At 40.8% G+C, this 13,801-nt stretch overlaps 2 protein-coding genes across 4 annotated transcripts in view; both read left to right on the top strand.

Moving 5' to 3' along the window:
* The first annotated feature begins 699 nt into the window (after positions 1-699).
* Positions 700-8,253, top strand: ppm1da (protein phosphatase, Mg2+/Mn2+ dependent, 1Da). Its single transcript, XM_041940697.1, has 6 exons — positions 700-1,332; positions 2,317-2,545; positions 4,169-4,293; positions 4,702-4,883; positions 5,122-5,346; positions 5,838-8,253. The coding sequence occupies exons 1-6, from the start codon at positions 807-809 to the stop codon at positions 6,225-6,227; spliced, it is 1,677 nt and encodes a 558-aa protein (XP_041796631.1). The 5' UTR covers positions 700-806; the 3' UTR covers positions 6,228-8,253.
* Positions 8,254-8,936: 683 nt separating this feature from the next.
* brip1 (BRCA1 interacting helicase 1) overlaps positions 8,937-13,801 on the top strand; it is a 44,360-nt gene continuing 39,495 nt past the window's right edge. For 2 of the 3 annotated variants that reach the window (XM_041940810.1, XM_041940808.1), the window contains exons 1-5: positions 8,937-9,136; positions 9,385-9,492; positions 10,693-10,804; positions 11,110-11,331; positions 12,717-12,862. In XM_041940810.1, coding sequence (XP_041796744.1) covers positions 9,400-9,492; positions 10,693-10,804; positions 11,110-11,331; positions 12,717-12,862 — 573 coding nt within the window. In that variant the 5' untranslated portion in view covers positions 8,937-9,136; positions 9,385-9,399. The remainder of the gene's footprint in view (positions 9,137-9,384; positions 9,493-10,692; positions 10,805-11,109; positions 11,332-12,716; positions 12,863-13,801) is intronic. The other variant, XM_041940809.1, reaches the window with a different exon arrangement.

The following is a 13,801-nucleotide window of genomic DNA, read 5'->3' as shown; positions in this document are numbered from 1 at the left end:
TCCATTTTTTTTTCAATACATTTGTGCATTTAAAACATCTGCAGACTGACAGGAAATTCATCCAACAAACATCACATTACCTTAGTAGATCAGCTGCAACTTGAAAGAGACTGAGATTTCCCAATTTGACAGCATGGAGATAATGGGAAGCTTTGCAATCATGTTAATGCCAGGGCGTTGAGTGATTCAACTCTCAGTCATTCAGACAATCATCTCCAATGGACAGAACAGCAGTGACAATGCAGTCCACATCCCCTCCGTTAATATACAGCTCAAAGTGCACATCCATCAGTCAGCTTACCTGGCTGTGGTTTGCTTTTACTGTGATTTTAATGCAATGCTGTACAGTTAACAGCCATTATTTACCATTCCAATACAGTTCACTGAATATGAATGTAACCACTGTTAAATTAAAGCTAGAAGTCTGCACTGTACTCTCCCAAATCATTGTTTCATATCAAATGTAAAGTACTGGACTATTGAGCTAAAACAACGAAAATATAAAAGTGTTTAACATACTGTTACACTATACTGTATACAAACATTGGACACACATTTCTGCTGCTCATTTCCCTCAAAGTCGCTGTGTGGAGTTGGGCACCAACCGCTAGAGGGCAACAGCAATATTGGCGCTGCCACGTCCACGTGCTAGAAGAAGATTGACTTTGACGTCAGCACGTTTGAGCATGCCTACTACGCTCGAACATAAACAAAGGCAGGGCGCCGCGCTGCATTTAACTGTACTCTTTTGTAATTTTATATGTTAACAGTATCGAAATATTGGAGAGCAGCTTATTTCTGGAGCCATGGAAAACGCATTATTGATGCGAGTGAGTGTTTTTACCGACCAAGGAGGCAGGAAATACATGGAAGATGTGACCGAGGTCATAGTAGAACCCGAGCCGGGAGAAGATGAGCCGACGCTGGGTGAGCCAGAATATGGCAGTGGGGGAGACTGTATGGTCCGTTCGCTGGCTGGGGACATGCATCCAGACCAAACTGAAGAAACCGTCGAGTCCACGCATCTTTTAGATGTATCATGTGAACCTGTACGAACGGAAGACCAAAGTATATCTGTGGAAATATCTTTGAAGGGAGGTCAGAGCCCACCGCGAGCTCAGCCGAGCACCGCGAGTCGTTCCCGCCGTTCCGTAGCGTTTTTCGCTGTGTTTGATGGACACGGGGGTCGCGAGGCTGCGCAGTTCGCACGAGACTATTTGTGGGAGTTCATGAAGAAGCAGCGGGGGTTCTGGTCAGACTGTGACCGGGACGTTTGCTCTGCTATACGCAAAGGATTTGTCGCCTGCCACCACGCTATGTGGAAAAAGCTCCGTGAGTTTACCAACACCTTACTAAGTTATGACATAACGTTATCAGCTGTCCATAGGGACTGTTTGCCCCATGTCTTCCTCTCCCTCTGTTCGAGTTACATTTAATATGAACATGACACCAAACCTACTTAGACGGTAGTCTGTGGCCTAATGTTTACGTTTCTCACTAAGTTTTTACTTGTTCATGGACAGCTAACTTGGCTCAAATGAAAGCCGAATTGACCAGAAAGATTCTATAGACTCAGTGAGGTCATGCTCGTTTGGCTAGAAAATGTCTGGCTGTCCTACCTAAATTAAATTAATTGGCACCATATTTACTTTTTGCTACTATTTTGCTATTTGAATACAAAATGATTTATGGTGGCTAACAGTTTTAGCCACCAAAGGAAACAGAGCTAACAGCACCGGGTTCACTCCAAACAAAGCCTACCACAGCGGACACAGTCTACCGTTAGCGATTATCAGTTCAGAAGTATGTTCAGAAGTTATTTTCTGGATAGAGGTCGGACGATATTTTATAATTTTCTTGGACTCTACTGAAGTACATCGTTATTACCCATCCCAGAGCCAGAGCCTACTGAATCGTTAAGAAGCCAACGTGTGCTGTGCCTGTAGACACCGGCAGTCTGCTCAGGTGACTGCCTGGATATGCCTGGACTTGTCTGCTGTTTTACAGCTTGTGCCGGCACTGTCTTTGTAAAGCGCATGTCTGATTTTGTTTACATTGGAAAGACTTGCTCCTGGACAATCTAGGTCCGACGAACTGACCTTAAGGTTATATTGTTGTCAGGCTCAGTACATCAAAGAGCATTTGGAGATGGAGGTTTGCAATAGATAAACACAAAGTAATTTTTGGAGGATACATTTTCTGCCTATAATTTTTCTGTTCTGTAAAATTAGTAGTTCATTGGACTGTAACCCTAATCCAAGGGAAAATGCAGTGAATGTGAGAAAAAGTGTTAATCTTCTTCTTTCATGTTCTCAGCTGAATGGCCAAAGACACTTACAGGGCTTCCTAGCACATCAGGCACCACAGCCAGCGTAGTGGTCATCCGAGGAAACCGCATGTATGTGGCACATGTTGGGGACTCGGCAGTGGTTCTAGGGGTCCAGGATGACCCCTCAGTTCCATTCATCAGAGCTGTGGAAGTCACACAAGATCACAAACCCGAACTACCCAGAGAGAGGGAGCGTATTGAAGGTCTGGGGGGGAGGTAAGGCTTTCCCCACAAGACACCCTACATTATTAAATATGATATTAATTAATTAATGTTTAAGTTTCATGTTTGTTTATTGTCATTCATCCATTTCCATCGTACACAGCTAAACGTACTCTTCCTCAGGCACAAGGTACTACTACACAAATAAGAATAAGAAGTACAATAAATAAAATAGACTAGGAATATTTAAAAAAATACTCTTAAGTTGCAATACTATAATAAATAGAACACAAATGCTGTGTTTCATGTAACCTACTTATTGCATTGGAGAAGGTGTCTTTGCATCATGGCCAGCATGTAATTGCCTCAGAACACAGAACTGTAACTCACAGACAAAAGAAAACTTTTCTTAATGATTTAACTGCCACAGGGACCCACATTGAATTAAACTGTTGAAGCAGCACCTCCACCACCCCTATCTATGACAAAGAAACAATTGTAACCAAGAGGCATCTCTTTTGTACAGAAGCAGATCAAAATGTTATCTTCCTCAAAGGATGATGTTCATTATACTCTCAGTGGCATACCTACTGATAAGATGTTTTAGTAGTGATAGGCCCCTGGGTGGCTTGACAACAACCAAACATTTCTGCTTACATGACAGGTTAAAGTCAACAGCTTATCATGGGATTTGTAGTTGTTTGTTAAGTGGTTATGATATTGCAATGGACCCTAAGCATGTAGCTGTAGGCAATCAAACATTACTGCACAACATATAACAAGATGTAAAAATTGTGCTTTTAATTTATTCGTGTTGTTGGAAATATCAATATAGCTCTCTATAAGAGAGCTAGTGAGTCAAAGGGCTGCTTTAAAATCATATCATGCCAAACATTAGGCCTGGGCGATAGGGCCGTAGACTCTAACATAAATTATACTTGATTACGTGGGTTGGAGATGTTTTTAATGACTTATTTCCGACCTTGTTGCTGCTGTCGAGCTGCTAGCATTAGGCAAAGTAAAATTGTTCCATAGTGTCAGCTTGTCTGGAATAATTCATAGAGACAAAGGAAAACCTGATGTGGAAACTCAGTGATAGCAAGTGTCTGTGTGATTTGACCTCCATGGAGCTGAACCTCAAACTCCAGCCAGCTTCTCAGCTCCCTGCTTTCAAATGTGAAATCATTTGAAGTGAAGTAAAGCTGGCAAGTGCAACTGGAAAGGGGTAACTGCCTTTTCCTGCTCTATGTGAACAAAAGCCTGCTATGACATTTCATTTGCAGTCCTTCACCACATATGTGTAATAAGCTTCTTGGGTAATGCCCAACCCCCCCCCCGTGTGCCACCTCTATGAAAAATTTCTGGGGGCGACACTGAGTATGACCCTTGAAGGATGTTAGAAAAATGAAAATGGCCCTTGATAGGACAAAGGTTCCCCACCCCTGATTTAAACCCCTTTTTAAACTAAACTGCTATAATTGTAAACCTTTGTGTAAAAGATCACTTTTACCAAATTAGTTTTAGCTCAGTGTATTCTATAAATTGGATGCTGAGTATAATCCTTGTTTTTACTTTCTACCCATTGTGTCTAAAACTGGCTTTTTGAAGTTTGTGCATACTTTACCTGAAGTAAGTAGCAGCCTCTCTCTTCTCTCCCCCTCTTTTATCTGATAACAGTGTGATCAAGAAATCTGGAGTGAACCGGGTGGTCTGGAAGAGACCCAGGCTGAGTCACAATGGCCCAGTCCGTCGAAGCACTGTCATTGACCAGATACCATTCTTGGCGGTAGCCCGAGCTCTAGGTAGGAAAAGCGACAATCACAGTAATCTCAATGAATAACCTTTTAGGAAGGTAGCACAAATTAATTATTAGAATTGTATAGTTATTTTTGTCTGACCATGAAAAATGCTCAATTTACAAAACCATAAAACCCTCACTTTAGTGAAGTAATACTCATCAGAAGGAACTATCAGTTATCAGAGATGAAGGGACTTTTGACAAACGAGTGTTGATGATTCCAGAGTTTTTGGTCCCCAGCATTACCCCTGGCCCCTTTATTACTCACTTTTCATTTCTTTGCACTCATGAAAACTCAACTGAGTTGATCAGACAGTTAAAAAAAAAATATATGGATCTCGGCTAGTCACCATGGATAGTCTCTGTCAAAAACCATTGGTGCCTTCTGCTAAGTTTGTCTTCTCTGCAACAGGTGATCTGTGGAGCTATGACTTCTATAGTGGGGAGTTTGTGGTTTCTCCTGAGCCAGACACTAGTGTGGTGACCCTTGACCCCAGAAAACACCGCTACATCATCTTGGGCAGCGACGGTCTGTGGAACATGGTGCCACCTCAAGAGGCTATCTCCATGTGTCAGAACAATGACGAGACAATGGTGAGTGGAATGACTTGCTTGTGTACAGGGTAGTTTGCTGTGTTGCAGTCAAAATTTTTTCTACTATACTGTAGATAAATGGCTTCCTTTCCTATCTGCCTGCATTATGGTGTGTTGTAGACTAAAGGTTTACTCAAAAAACATGATCAAAAGGCCCTAAAATGCTACTTGAGTTATAATCTAAAAGTAATGTCCACCTCATATCAGACCAGTGTAATAACAGCCTTCCATGCTGCAGGCTTCATGTGGGGTATCAAGTGCCCGGCAGCTGGTCAGCCATGCTCTGTTGCGGTGGCGCCAGCGCATGTTGCGTGCTGACAACACCAGCGCCATCGTAATCGCCTTGCTGGAGCCTGGGACCTCCAAGGACACCCTGCACCATGAGGAGGTGCTGCTCGACTTAGCCAAGGTGTCCCAGTGTCCTCCCACCTCCATATCCCGTGCTGATACTCCTCTTCTTCAGGTGAGGGATGGATGGATAGATTCCCAAATAATGAACCACAATGTGGATAGTGAGGCATTATTGGGGAGTGTAACAAAATCAGGGCTTGAACCTCTGATTTTAAGAAATTTCACATTTCATTTAATTTCAGCAGAAAGTTGAGAGCGTTGAATCCCCACATACTCTATGCCTGACAAAGGTTCATGAGTGAAACATTGCATTTTCAGTATGCTCATGGCTGGTGTGTGCGGGACTTCAACACTTTCTTTCGCATGGTTTCATTTTACCATTTAGCCAAAGGTCTCTCTCGTAAGTGTTTCTTGATGAATCATTTCAGAACCCTTATTTGAATTTCTGTAATAATGGAGAGAGCCAATAATGCGCCTCTGAAAATTCAGATGATTGGCCACAAAGTTAACTAACAATCTGTCAAAATGTTTGAGTCAAAGATGAATTATTTATAGGTACTGAAGTTTGTCCTCGTTTCTTTTTTTTAACCTGTTTTCCTGCAGCGCCCTCCAGAGGAAGACTCTCCCACTGCCATGTGTGAGCTCCTCCCTGCCTTGGAGCGAAGGGATGGACTATCAGGAAGCAGCAGCCTATACCACATGGATCTGTCTGACACATTTACTCTGACTCCACTGTGTCCATACAGTAGTGCTGAGCTTTCCAGTCAGTCCAGTCCCACTGACAGGACAGTTGGCAGCAGGGCACCCAACAACAAAAGAACTATTAATGGGTCATCATCACCATCATCAGGCCAGTCAGCTAAGAAAGCACGGCGCAGGACAGCCGACAGGCCGCCACTAGTCCAACACAATTTAGAGAAGAAACAGAAGGAGTCCAATAACGTCTCCCCCATTCTCCAACAGAACAACAAGACCACAGTGTGTGTGTGCTGAAACATGCACAGATGCATCAGCCTGCTGCCTCCCACTGTCAGTCTTGTCACTAGTGGCTCTTCTCCTGCACAGTCTCACAGTTCAAACCAACCTTGCACCAGGGGTTGTGGAAAGACCTGTCCTCTTGTTCAGCACAAGTACAGTACTTCTTTGAAAACTTAAGGGTTTTTGGAAGAGTGCTCATTTTCCTGAGACGTCTAGTGTTTTTAATTCAAAATTCTTCCCTGAAATGCTGATTCCTGTCTTCTTCACAAACAGATCTTTGATTTGTATCTTATTTCAGCTCTTTTTGGTAACAGCTGTAAGAAATAAGTATAAGTAATGATGCTGGTGTAAATATTATGCATTTTCTAGATGAGTATTGAGTAAAAGTAAGTCAAACTGTTCATTTAGAATAAATATATATTTTTTATACATTCTTTTATTGTACAATGAAAAAAAAAATTCCACCACAGTTGTCATCTCCACCTCACTCTCAATATACCTTTGTGTGCACACCTTGTGTTTAAGCATATTTATGTATTTTAATTCTTATCATTTTACTTTATCACTGGAGATTTGTCTTGAAATAAACTGACGGTGCTGCTACAGTCACAAACCATAAGCTACTACATTGTGTATATTGATATATTAATATATGTACTAAGTGTCGGTAGCATTTTTTTTCTTTGACAGTATGTATTTGCCATAACACATCTGCGCTGGTGAAGTTTCAAGTTATGGAAGGTGTTTTAAAGTTTTAATTGCACAATGCATCTTAAGGGATGGATCCACTCTTTCAATCATCGTACATTGTTGTAATTAGTAATGAAGCATTACAGTTGAGTTTTTTTGGTGTCTTGACTTCTGTGAGCATGCTCCACCCATTCATATATTAGATAACTTTCTGTGTTTCTGAGAATTGCCTTTCAACAGCACTTGCAGAGGTTGTTGTGTCTGTCTTTACAATGAGATTTCTCCCTCTGTGTTTGCTGAATGTGCAGGTGGCTCTAAAACAAAGACTTCCTTTGGTTCTGAGGGACCAACACAAAACCTGATGTTTACAAACAACAGTAATGATCATATTGTGCTGCCAGACTTCTATTGTGGTTACACCGGAGGTATCAGTGATGCCATGTTGTCTATGTTTGGCCATGCATCTGTAAAATAAGAAAACACAAGCATGCTGGTCCCGACAGACAGGGGACTGTCTTCATCATCAGTCCATCCTGCAACCTTGTTTTATCATGTTTGCAACAAGACAATAATAACTGAGGCTGATTTGGAGGTTTCTTTAACATTCTCCTGATGTAAGCCATTGTCCCTCCATGCAGCTGCATTGTATTTTTACTGATGAATGCACTCATTTGTGAGTAAATACACTCTGCATGGACTTTGTAAGACAATATTTTGCACTGTTATGGTGACGCTAATTGTCTTTGAGAAGGGAGTTGTTTTTTTTTTTGTCCTGAAATTGAAACAATGTGGTTAGGAATGGATGACATGATTGAAGTCAAAAATGTTTGAGGACAAAAATGATTTTAACTTAAACAGAAGGGAATCCTCATTAATTTGATTAGAGTTTGCATACCATGGCTGTACCCTCTTTTGCAGCTAGTGGTTTTGTTACATGACAGTGTGTGATTCAGATGAGATGTATTCTGTGAGAGAATAATGACCATTACACCGATGAGATAGACTTTAGTCTTTGTAAAACCTGTTACATGATGATGTATTTATATTGAGCTAAGTGCAATTTCTGACAGGAATTTGTAGCATTATGGATTGGTTCAAAAATATTGTACAGTGTTGATTGGCAGTGTTGGAAGAATGATGATGTTATTGTTTTACAAGTTATCTCTGCAAATACAGTCCATTACCTGGCTTGGGATCCCTGTATGATTTTTAAAAACTATTTTGAGTAGTCGACTCATTTACTCTGTTGAATGACATCCCTGATTCAGATTGCTGTGCCAACAGCACAAAATGCATGTGTACAGTGTAAATGTGAAAAACACTTATCTGGAAATTAACCTATTTAAATAAAAAGCTCTCTGAAGTAAAGTAATCATAAAGTTTTTTTTGGCATTCATTGCATCTGTCATGAGTCCTAAGTTTGATTTCTCATTAATTTTCTCCTTTTCTTGTGCCAGTAATGCTTATTTATATTTTTCATTATTACATTTTTGCTTTATCGTACTTTACGACAAGCATATAGTGTTATCATGTCACTTACAATTGTTTACATCATCGTATTCGGCACAGTCCGTAAAATGTATTTTTTCCTCATCGCCGTCCCATTACCATGTTCCTAGGCAGATTCATTTTTCCATTAGGATCTTTATTTTATCAAAATAACAGGCCGGGCCCGACGTGACGTGTACCGACGTAACTTCCGACCAAGGTTGCTGCCCAGTTTTGTGTATCCGGCAGTCCACACGAAGCATTCGAAATAAAGGTGTAAAAACTGTCTTGTCACAAGTATTGATAACGTTACATACACAGTAAAAGCTTTGTAGTACGAAGGCCATATCGCTTCAAAAATTTTTTTTTTTACAAAGAAAATACAGCAAATGTGCGAGTAGTCGCAATACATTCCGAGATGTCTCCGGTCTACGGATGTTTCGTGATCATTATTTTATTTTGAAAACAGTTGCAGGAAGTCCTAATGTGTAACATGGCTTAACTTCCTGTTATGTCCTCAAATGTGATTTTTCAGAGCGGGAAGAATCATGAGGAGAGTAACGTATAGTGAACCTAAACAGCGTGTGTTTGCCAAAGTGGTTTCTCATCCTGTCTGACCAGTGTCACCAGTTTAACCAGTGCTTATGGATAACGCAGTAAATCAAAGTAACGGTGGAAAATGTAGCATTAGCATCATTTCTTGCTAGGTAGTCAGTAATAGCTAACAAGTGATTCTCAAGTCTCAGGTAGGTGACAACGTCAGACGCACACAGACAGAGGAAACAAGTGGAAAATAACGTTTGTTAAACTGTTGGCAAATAACTAACAATGTGTTAGTCGTCTGTTACAGTACTTTGGCTTGTGAGTTAACGAGTCACAGTAACTGACAGGGGCTCTACTCACATCGCATTGAACATGTCTGTATAATATATAATGCTAGCTGATGTAAGGTTTGTCACATGTGTTTCTGTTACTTTAAAATATCTCTGTGAAGCAGGGACAGAAGACCATGGCTACATCTGCAGTGGAGTACACCATTGGAGGGGTGAGGATAAACTTCCCGTGCAAGGCGTATCCATCCCAGCTGGCAATGATGAATTCAGTGAGTAACATCTTCACCACTTCATTAGCTGACCCGTTAAGTGGACTAGTATAGCAAATGGGCCTATTATGATTTATAGGGAATTATTTGGTTGTCACACTAGTAACAGTGAGATAATAAGGCATTTATAAAGTATGAAGTAAAGAAGTCTTGCTTATTTTATGCATCAACCCTTCCATCCATTATCTCTACCTGCTCCGCTGGAGCTTATTACAGCTCTCAGTGGGTTAGAAGTGCAGTGTACCCTACATACTGCCAGCCTATCACATTGTGGAAAACTATACACACTCAAAAGCACAGTCCCACCAAGACAAAGGTAGCACATTTAATGTCATAGTGGATCTAAACTCATGTATCTCTGTGTAGTGGCACATCAAGTTAAACACCAAGTTCTGACCTGCCAACCCTCCCGTTTTCCCCGCGATTGTCCCATATTTCACCGTTTTCTCCTGCTGCCTTCCCGGCTGTAATGTTGACGGGAGCCATAACCACAGAGCCTATTTGATGTGTTACCCTGTAACATTTAGTGATTAGAAATGATTCACTCAAACGGCACGCACCAATAAAACAAGAAGAAGATGGATGAACTTGAGAGGGATGGCATACCAGCCAAAAAGATTTTTGTTTTTTGTAAAATATGCCACACTGATTCTAGTGTATCACATGGAGGGGAAAGTGACAAATCTGCCAAGCATAAGCGCTATCTATGTTTCTCTTCCATCCATTTTCACAATCACCCTTCTACCAATTGTGTCCTGCCAGTAGCCTCTCTCAAATGTGATGAGTACAAATCCTTCAAATAATACATAAATAAACTAGGTGCTGAATTTATATGCCTTTGTGTTTTATCATTTATATAATGCAGGGATGTAAATTTACTATATCAGAAAGTACAGAGAGGACTGTATCTGCTGAGGAGACTCAGGTCTTTTGGAGTGCAGGGGACACTACTGATGACCTTTTTTGACTCTGTGGTCGTACCAGCCATATTCTGTGGAGTGGTCTGCTGGGGCAGGATGAGACTTAAAAGACTGGTCAAGAAGGTCACCTCTGTCCTGGGATGCCCCCTCGACCCAGTGGAGTTGTTGGGAGAAAGGAGAATGATGGCTACGCTATCATCCCTTCATCCCAAACAAACCTTTACCTTTACAAAAAAGGTAACTGCAAAAGCAGTTAACTGACAGTGTGCTTTGTTTGCAGATCATACGAGGGCTGAACTCTGGACAGCACTGTTTGCTGGAGAGTCCCACGGGAAGTGGAAAGAGCTTGGCCTTGCTCTGCTCGGCCCTGGGCTGGCAGCAGGCTCAGTCTGGTAAGTCGGCTCTGACTGAGACCAAAGAAACAGAAAACAAGTGCATAGGAAAGGAGGTACAATATCTATATATAGTGATGTGAGACTCGGTAGGTCTTGAATTTTGTTGTTGTAATGGAATTGTATGATTTAAATTGTCTTCATGGTCTCAAAGCGGTTAACTGTTTTTTAAACATATTCAGAGTACAGATATTTTTCTTTCTCACTGTTTTCTTCTTTGTAAATATCTTCTGATTTTGTTGATGCGGCCCACTGAGAGTCAGTCTCACTGATAGGTACATCTGTGTTTTAATGTCTGCTGACAGCTAAACTGCTGGGAGGAGGGAGCCCTGGGGGGGACAAGAGCCAGTCAGATAAAAGCTGTGGAGACTATAAGAAGCCCGATGTCGCTGCCTCCTGTCAGTGTGTGTGCCACAGCAGAGCCAACAGGGCCACAGCTACAACAGCAGCCCAACCTGCCGTTGTGGACCTCACTGCCTCACCCTGCAACGAGCCGTCACAGCCACCACCTCCAGCACCTGAACACAGTAAGTATCTTTCACTCTGCAGCATCTGAAACGTGCCTGAACCTTTCTCCCCCTTGGCACAATGGTAGTTTTATCAAATAAAGAGACATGGATTTTTTTTGGATCTGCCCCAAATCATCATGTAAACAAAGGTACTTCTAATATCAAATACAAAATATGACTACTTTATGTATTTCTAGTTGAATGTGATTAGTTTGTGGAGTTTGCTTCATGCTTTGACATTAAATTCTAACTACATCCACTGTGATTCACTGCTGTGAAACAAACTCTGTGTGTATTCATGTCACTCTGTTGTATGTTCCTGTGTTGTTGATATTGATGGACAAAGTCAAAACTATTGTATTTCTTATATTTTGTCAACACACATAACTCTCTGTGAGCAACCTGTGTTTTGGCTAATCCAGTGAATTATGTACCAGACCAATCAAGCTACTTCATCACAGTGATGCTGCAGTGCTGTGAATACAGTATGACCATAAAGCAGTGCAGAAAATTAGAGGTTCAGTGAGATATTAAAGGGATAACTACTTTAGTTACAACAATATCCAGACTCATCAGGGGGCACATTTCTGCCCTCTCATGGTATGTATTGTCTTATCACTCAACCCTGTTCTGCTTCATATTCTGATTATAATGTTAACGTTCTCTTTGAAATCTCATTGGAGTATAGTTGAACTCAAAGGTAAAAGAACTTGCCCCAGTTCCAGTTAAGAGCTGTAGAAGAGGAGCATGATGTAGATGGACGGATCTTGATAGTTTTGATATCTCAGGTTTTTGGGCCAGCTGTAGGTAAAGACGAGCATGAACTGTTTGGTACGCAATATCTCTGCTTTCTTTTGTTTTTTTCAGTTTTTGTCTTTTAGTGAGTCAGTGAACTGACAACTTTCTCGAAGTGGCTGTTTGGCCTTGAAAGAAACTTGAAACAATCGCAAGAAGTAATTTAAAATTTGTAGATCCTAAAAAGCACTTGAAGAGACTGAACGTGTCATTTTAAGTTGAGAGTCAGTGCAGGTGATCTCACAAGTTTGACGAGTCATTCAATCAATTAGTGAATCATTATACCAGCACATTATACTGATACTGATAATAACATGTTAGTATAACAACAAGCCAGTGTTGCAGGAGCAGCTCAGCAGGACTTGAAAAGCATTTAAATGTTTTGATATTTTGTAAATGAATTTATATCTTTGTCTTTGCATTTACTGATTTGTCTGTTGTCTGTTATGTGTTGTATATTCCGAGCTGTGTAGACACTGTCCTAACCTGACCCTTTATGTACAGATAAAGTTCAGCTGAGGGCTAGCCAGCACAAAGCCATTTCCACACTTAAATTGTGACTGTATGCAATGCTAGCATTTTTATGTATTGCACTTGCTGTGTTTCAGTGCCGTCACCAGAGGAGTCGCAGCCAAAGAAACAGTCTATAGCCTCTCGTCTGTCTGAGAAGTTCCAGGCTTCCCTCAATTCTGACTGCAAGAAAGACGATGACTTCCAATCAGATAGAAAACGCATCCGCACTGCTGAGCACAAGGTAGTTGTCAGTACTTTGTATACACTATTATACATTTCTATTGAATTTACTGTATATTTTATTCAAATGGTGACTGTATACATTTTTTGGCCTCATGACATAAAAGAAAGGAATACTAATATCTGCAGTGTTTTGATGAGATAGTTGCTGGGTGTTAGAATATGATGATAACTGACAGTACAGACTGTCAGGACATCTGTCATATCAATACTAACTGAGATACAGGTGAATCAATGTGCAATACACAATTACTGCAACATGTTGTACACAGCATATGTCTGTGTAAATGAAGATGGATCGGTACAAGTTTACTGGTAGTGTTCCTTATGACAAATGAGCAGTGAAATTGCAACATTTAGCATGGTAATGTATTACTTTGTCATTATATTGCACTGGTAGATTGATTCCCTAATTCATTTATTTACTTTGTTGTGAGAGACCATTATAAGTTAAGGTGACACGAGAGGTGTGGTGCTGCGCAAGAGCATCCTATAAAACATTCTCTTTAAAAGTGCAACTTTCCAACTTTTCAACTTAAACAATGAAGTGAGTCCACGATTCTTTTTAGTTACGTTTATTGACCATTTCTTCTTTTAAATTAAACAAAGGATTTCCTTACCAGTAACAGCAGTGTCGAGTTGAAAGCAACAAAACAAAATCCAACACAATGAAAGAACTCAGTTGTTTCAAACGGTCAAAAAACCGTGCATCTACTTCATCAAAAAAGGAGCAACTCACATACCGCTCCTGACCTATATATACGCCAGCTGATGGACCTGACGGCAATCAGCTACATGTTGATCAGCTGGTTGACATGACGCCGCTCCCTCTGACAACAATCAGCTGATTGTCAGAGTGGCTGCGCGTCAGGACAAAGCCTAATTAAACAAATTATAACTGAATCAATTCAAAATATTAAAGTAACAATAGTATTAATTT

Source organism: Chelmon rostratus, chromosome 7 (assembly GCF_017976325.1).
Source record: "Chelmon rostratus isolate fCheRos1 chromosome 7, fCheRos1.pri, whole genome shotgun sequence".
Taxonomy (NCBI): Eukaryota; Metazoa; Chordata; class Actinopteri; order Chaetodontiformes; family Chaetodontidae; genus Chelmon; species Chelmon rostratus.
This window is presented reverse-complemented; position numbering and strand designations above follow the sequence as displayed.

What these genes read in the sequence shown, in the direction of transcription:
- ppm1da (XM_041940697.1), top strand. Translation starts at nt 807, where the DNA reads ATGGAAAACGCATTATTGATGCGAGTGAGTGTTTTTACCGACCAAGGA. An exon ending in CGCTATGTGGAAAAAGCTCC is followed by an intron (nt 1,333 to 2,316) that starts GTGAGTTTACCA and finishes TCATGTTCTCAG; the next exon opens with CTGAATGGCCAAAGACACTT. An exon ending in GGCGGTAGCCCGAGCTCTAG is followed by an intron (nt 4,294 to 4,701) that starts GTAGGAAAAGCG and finishes TCTCTGCAACAG; the next exon opens with GTGATCTGTGGAGCTATGAC.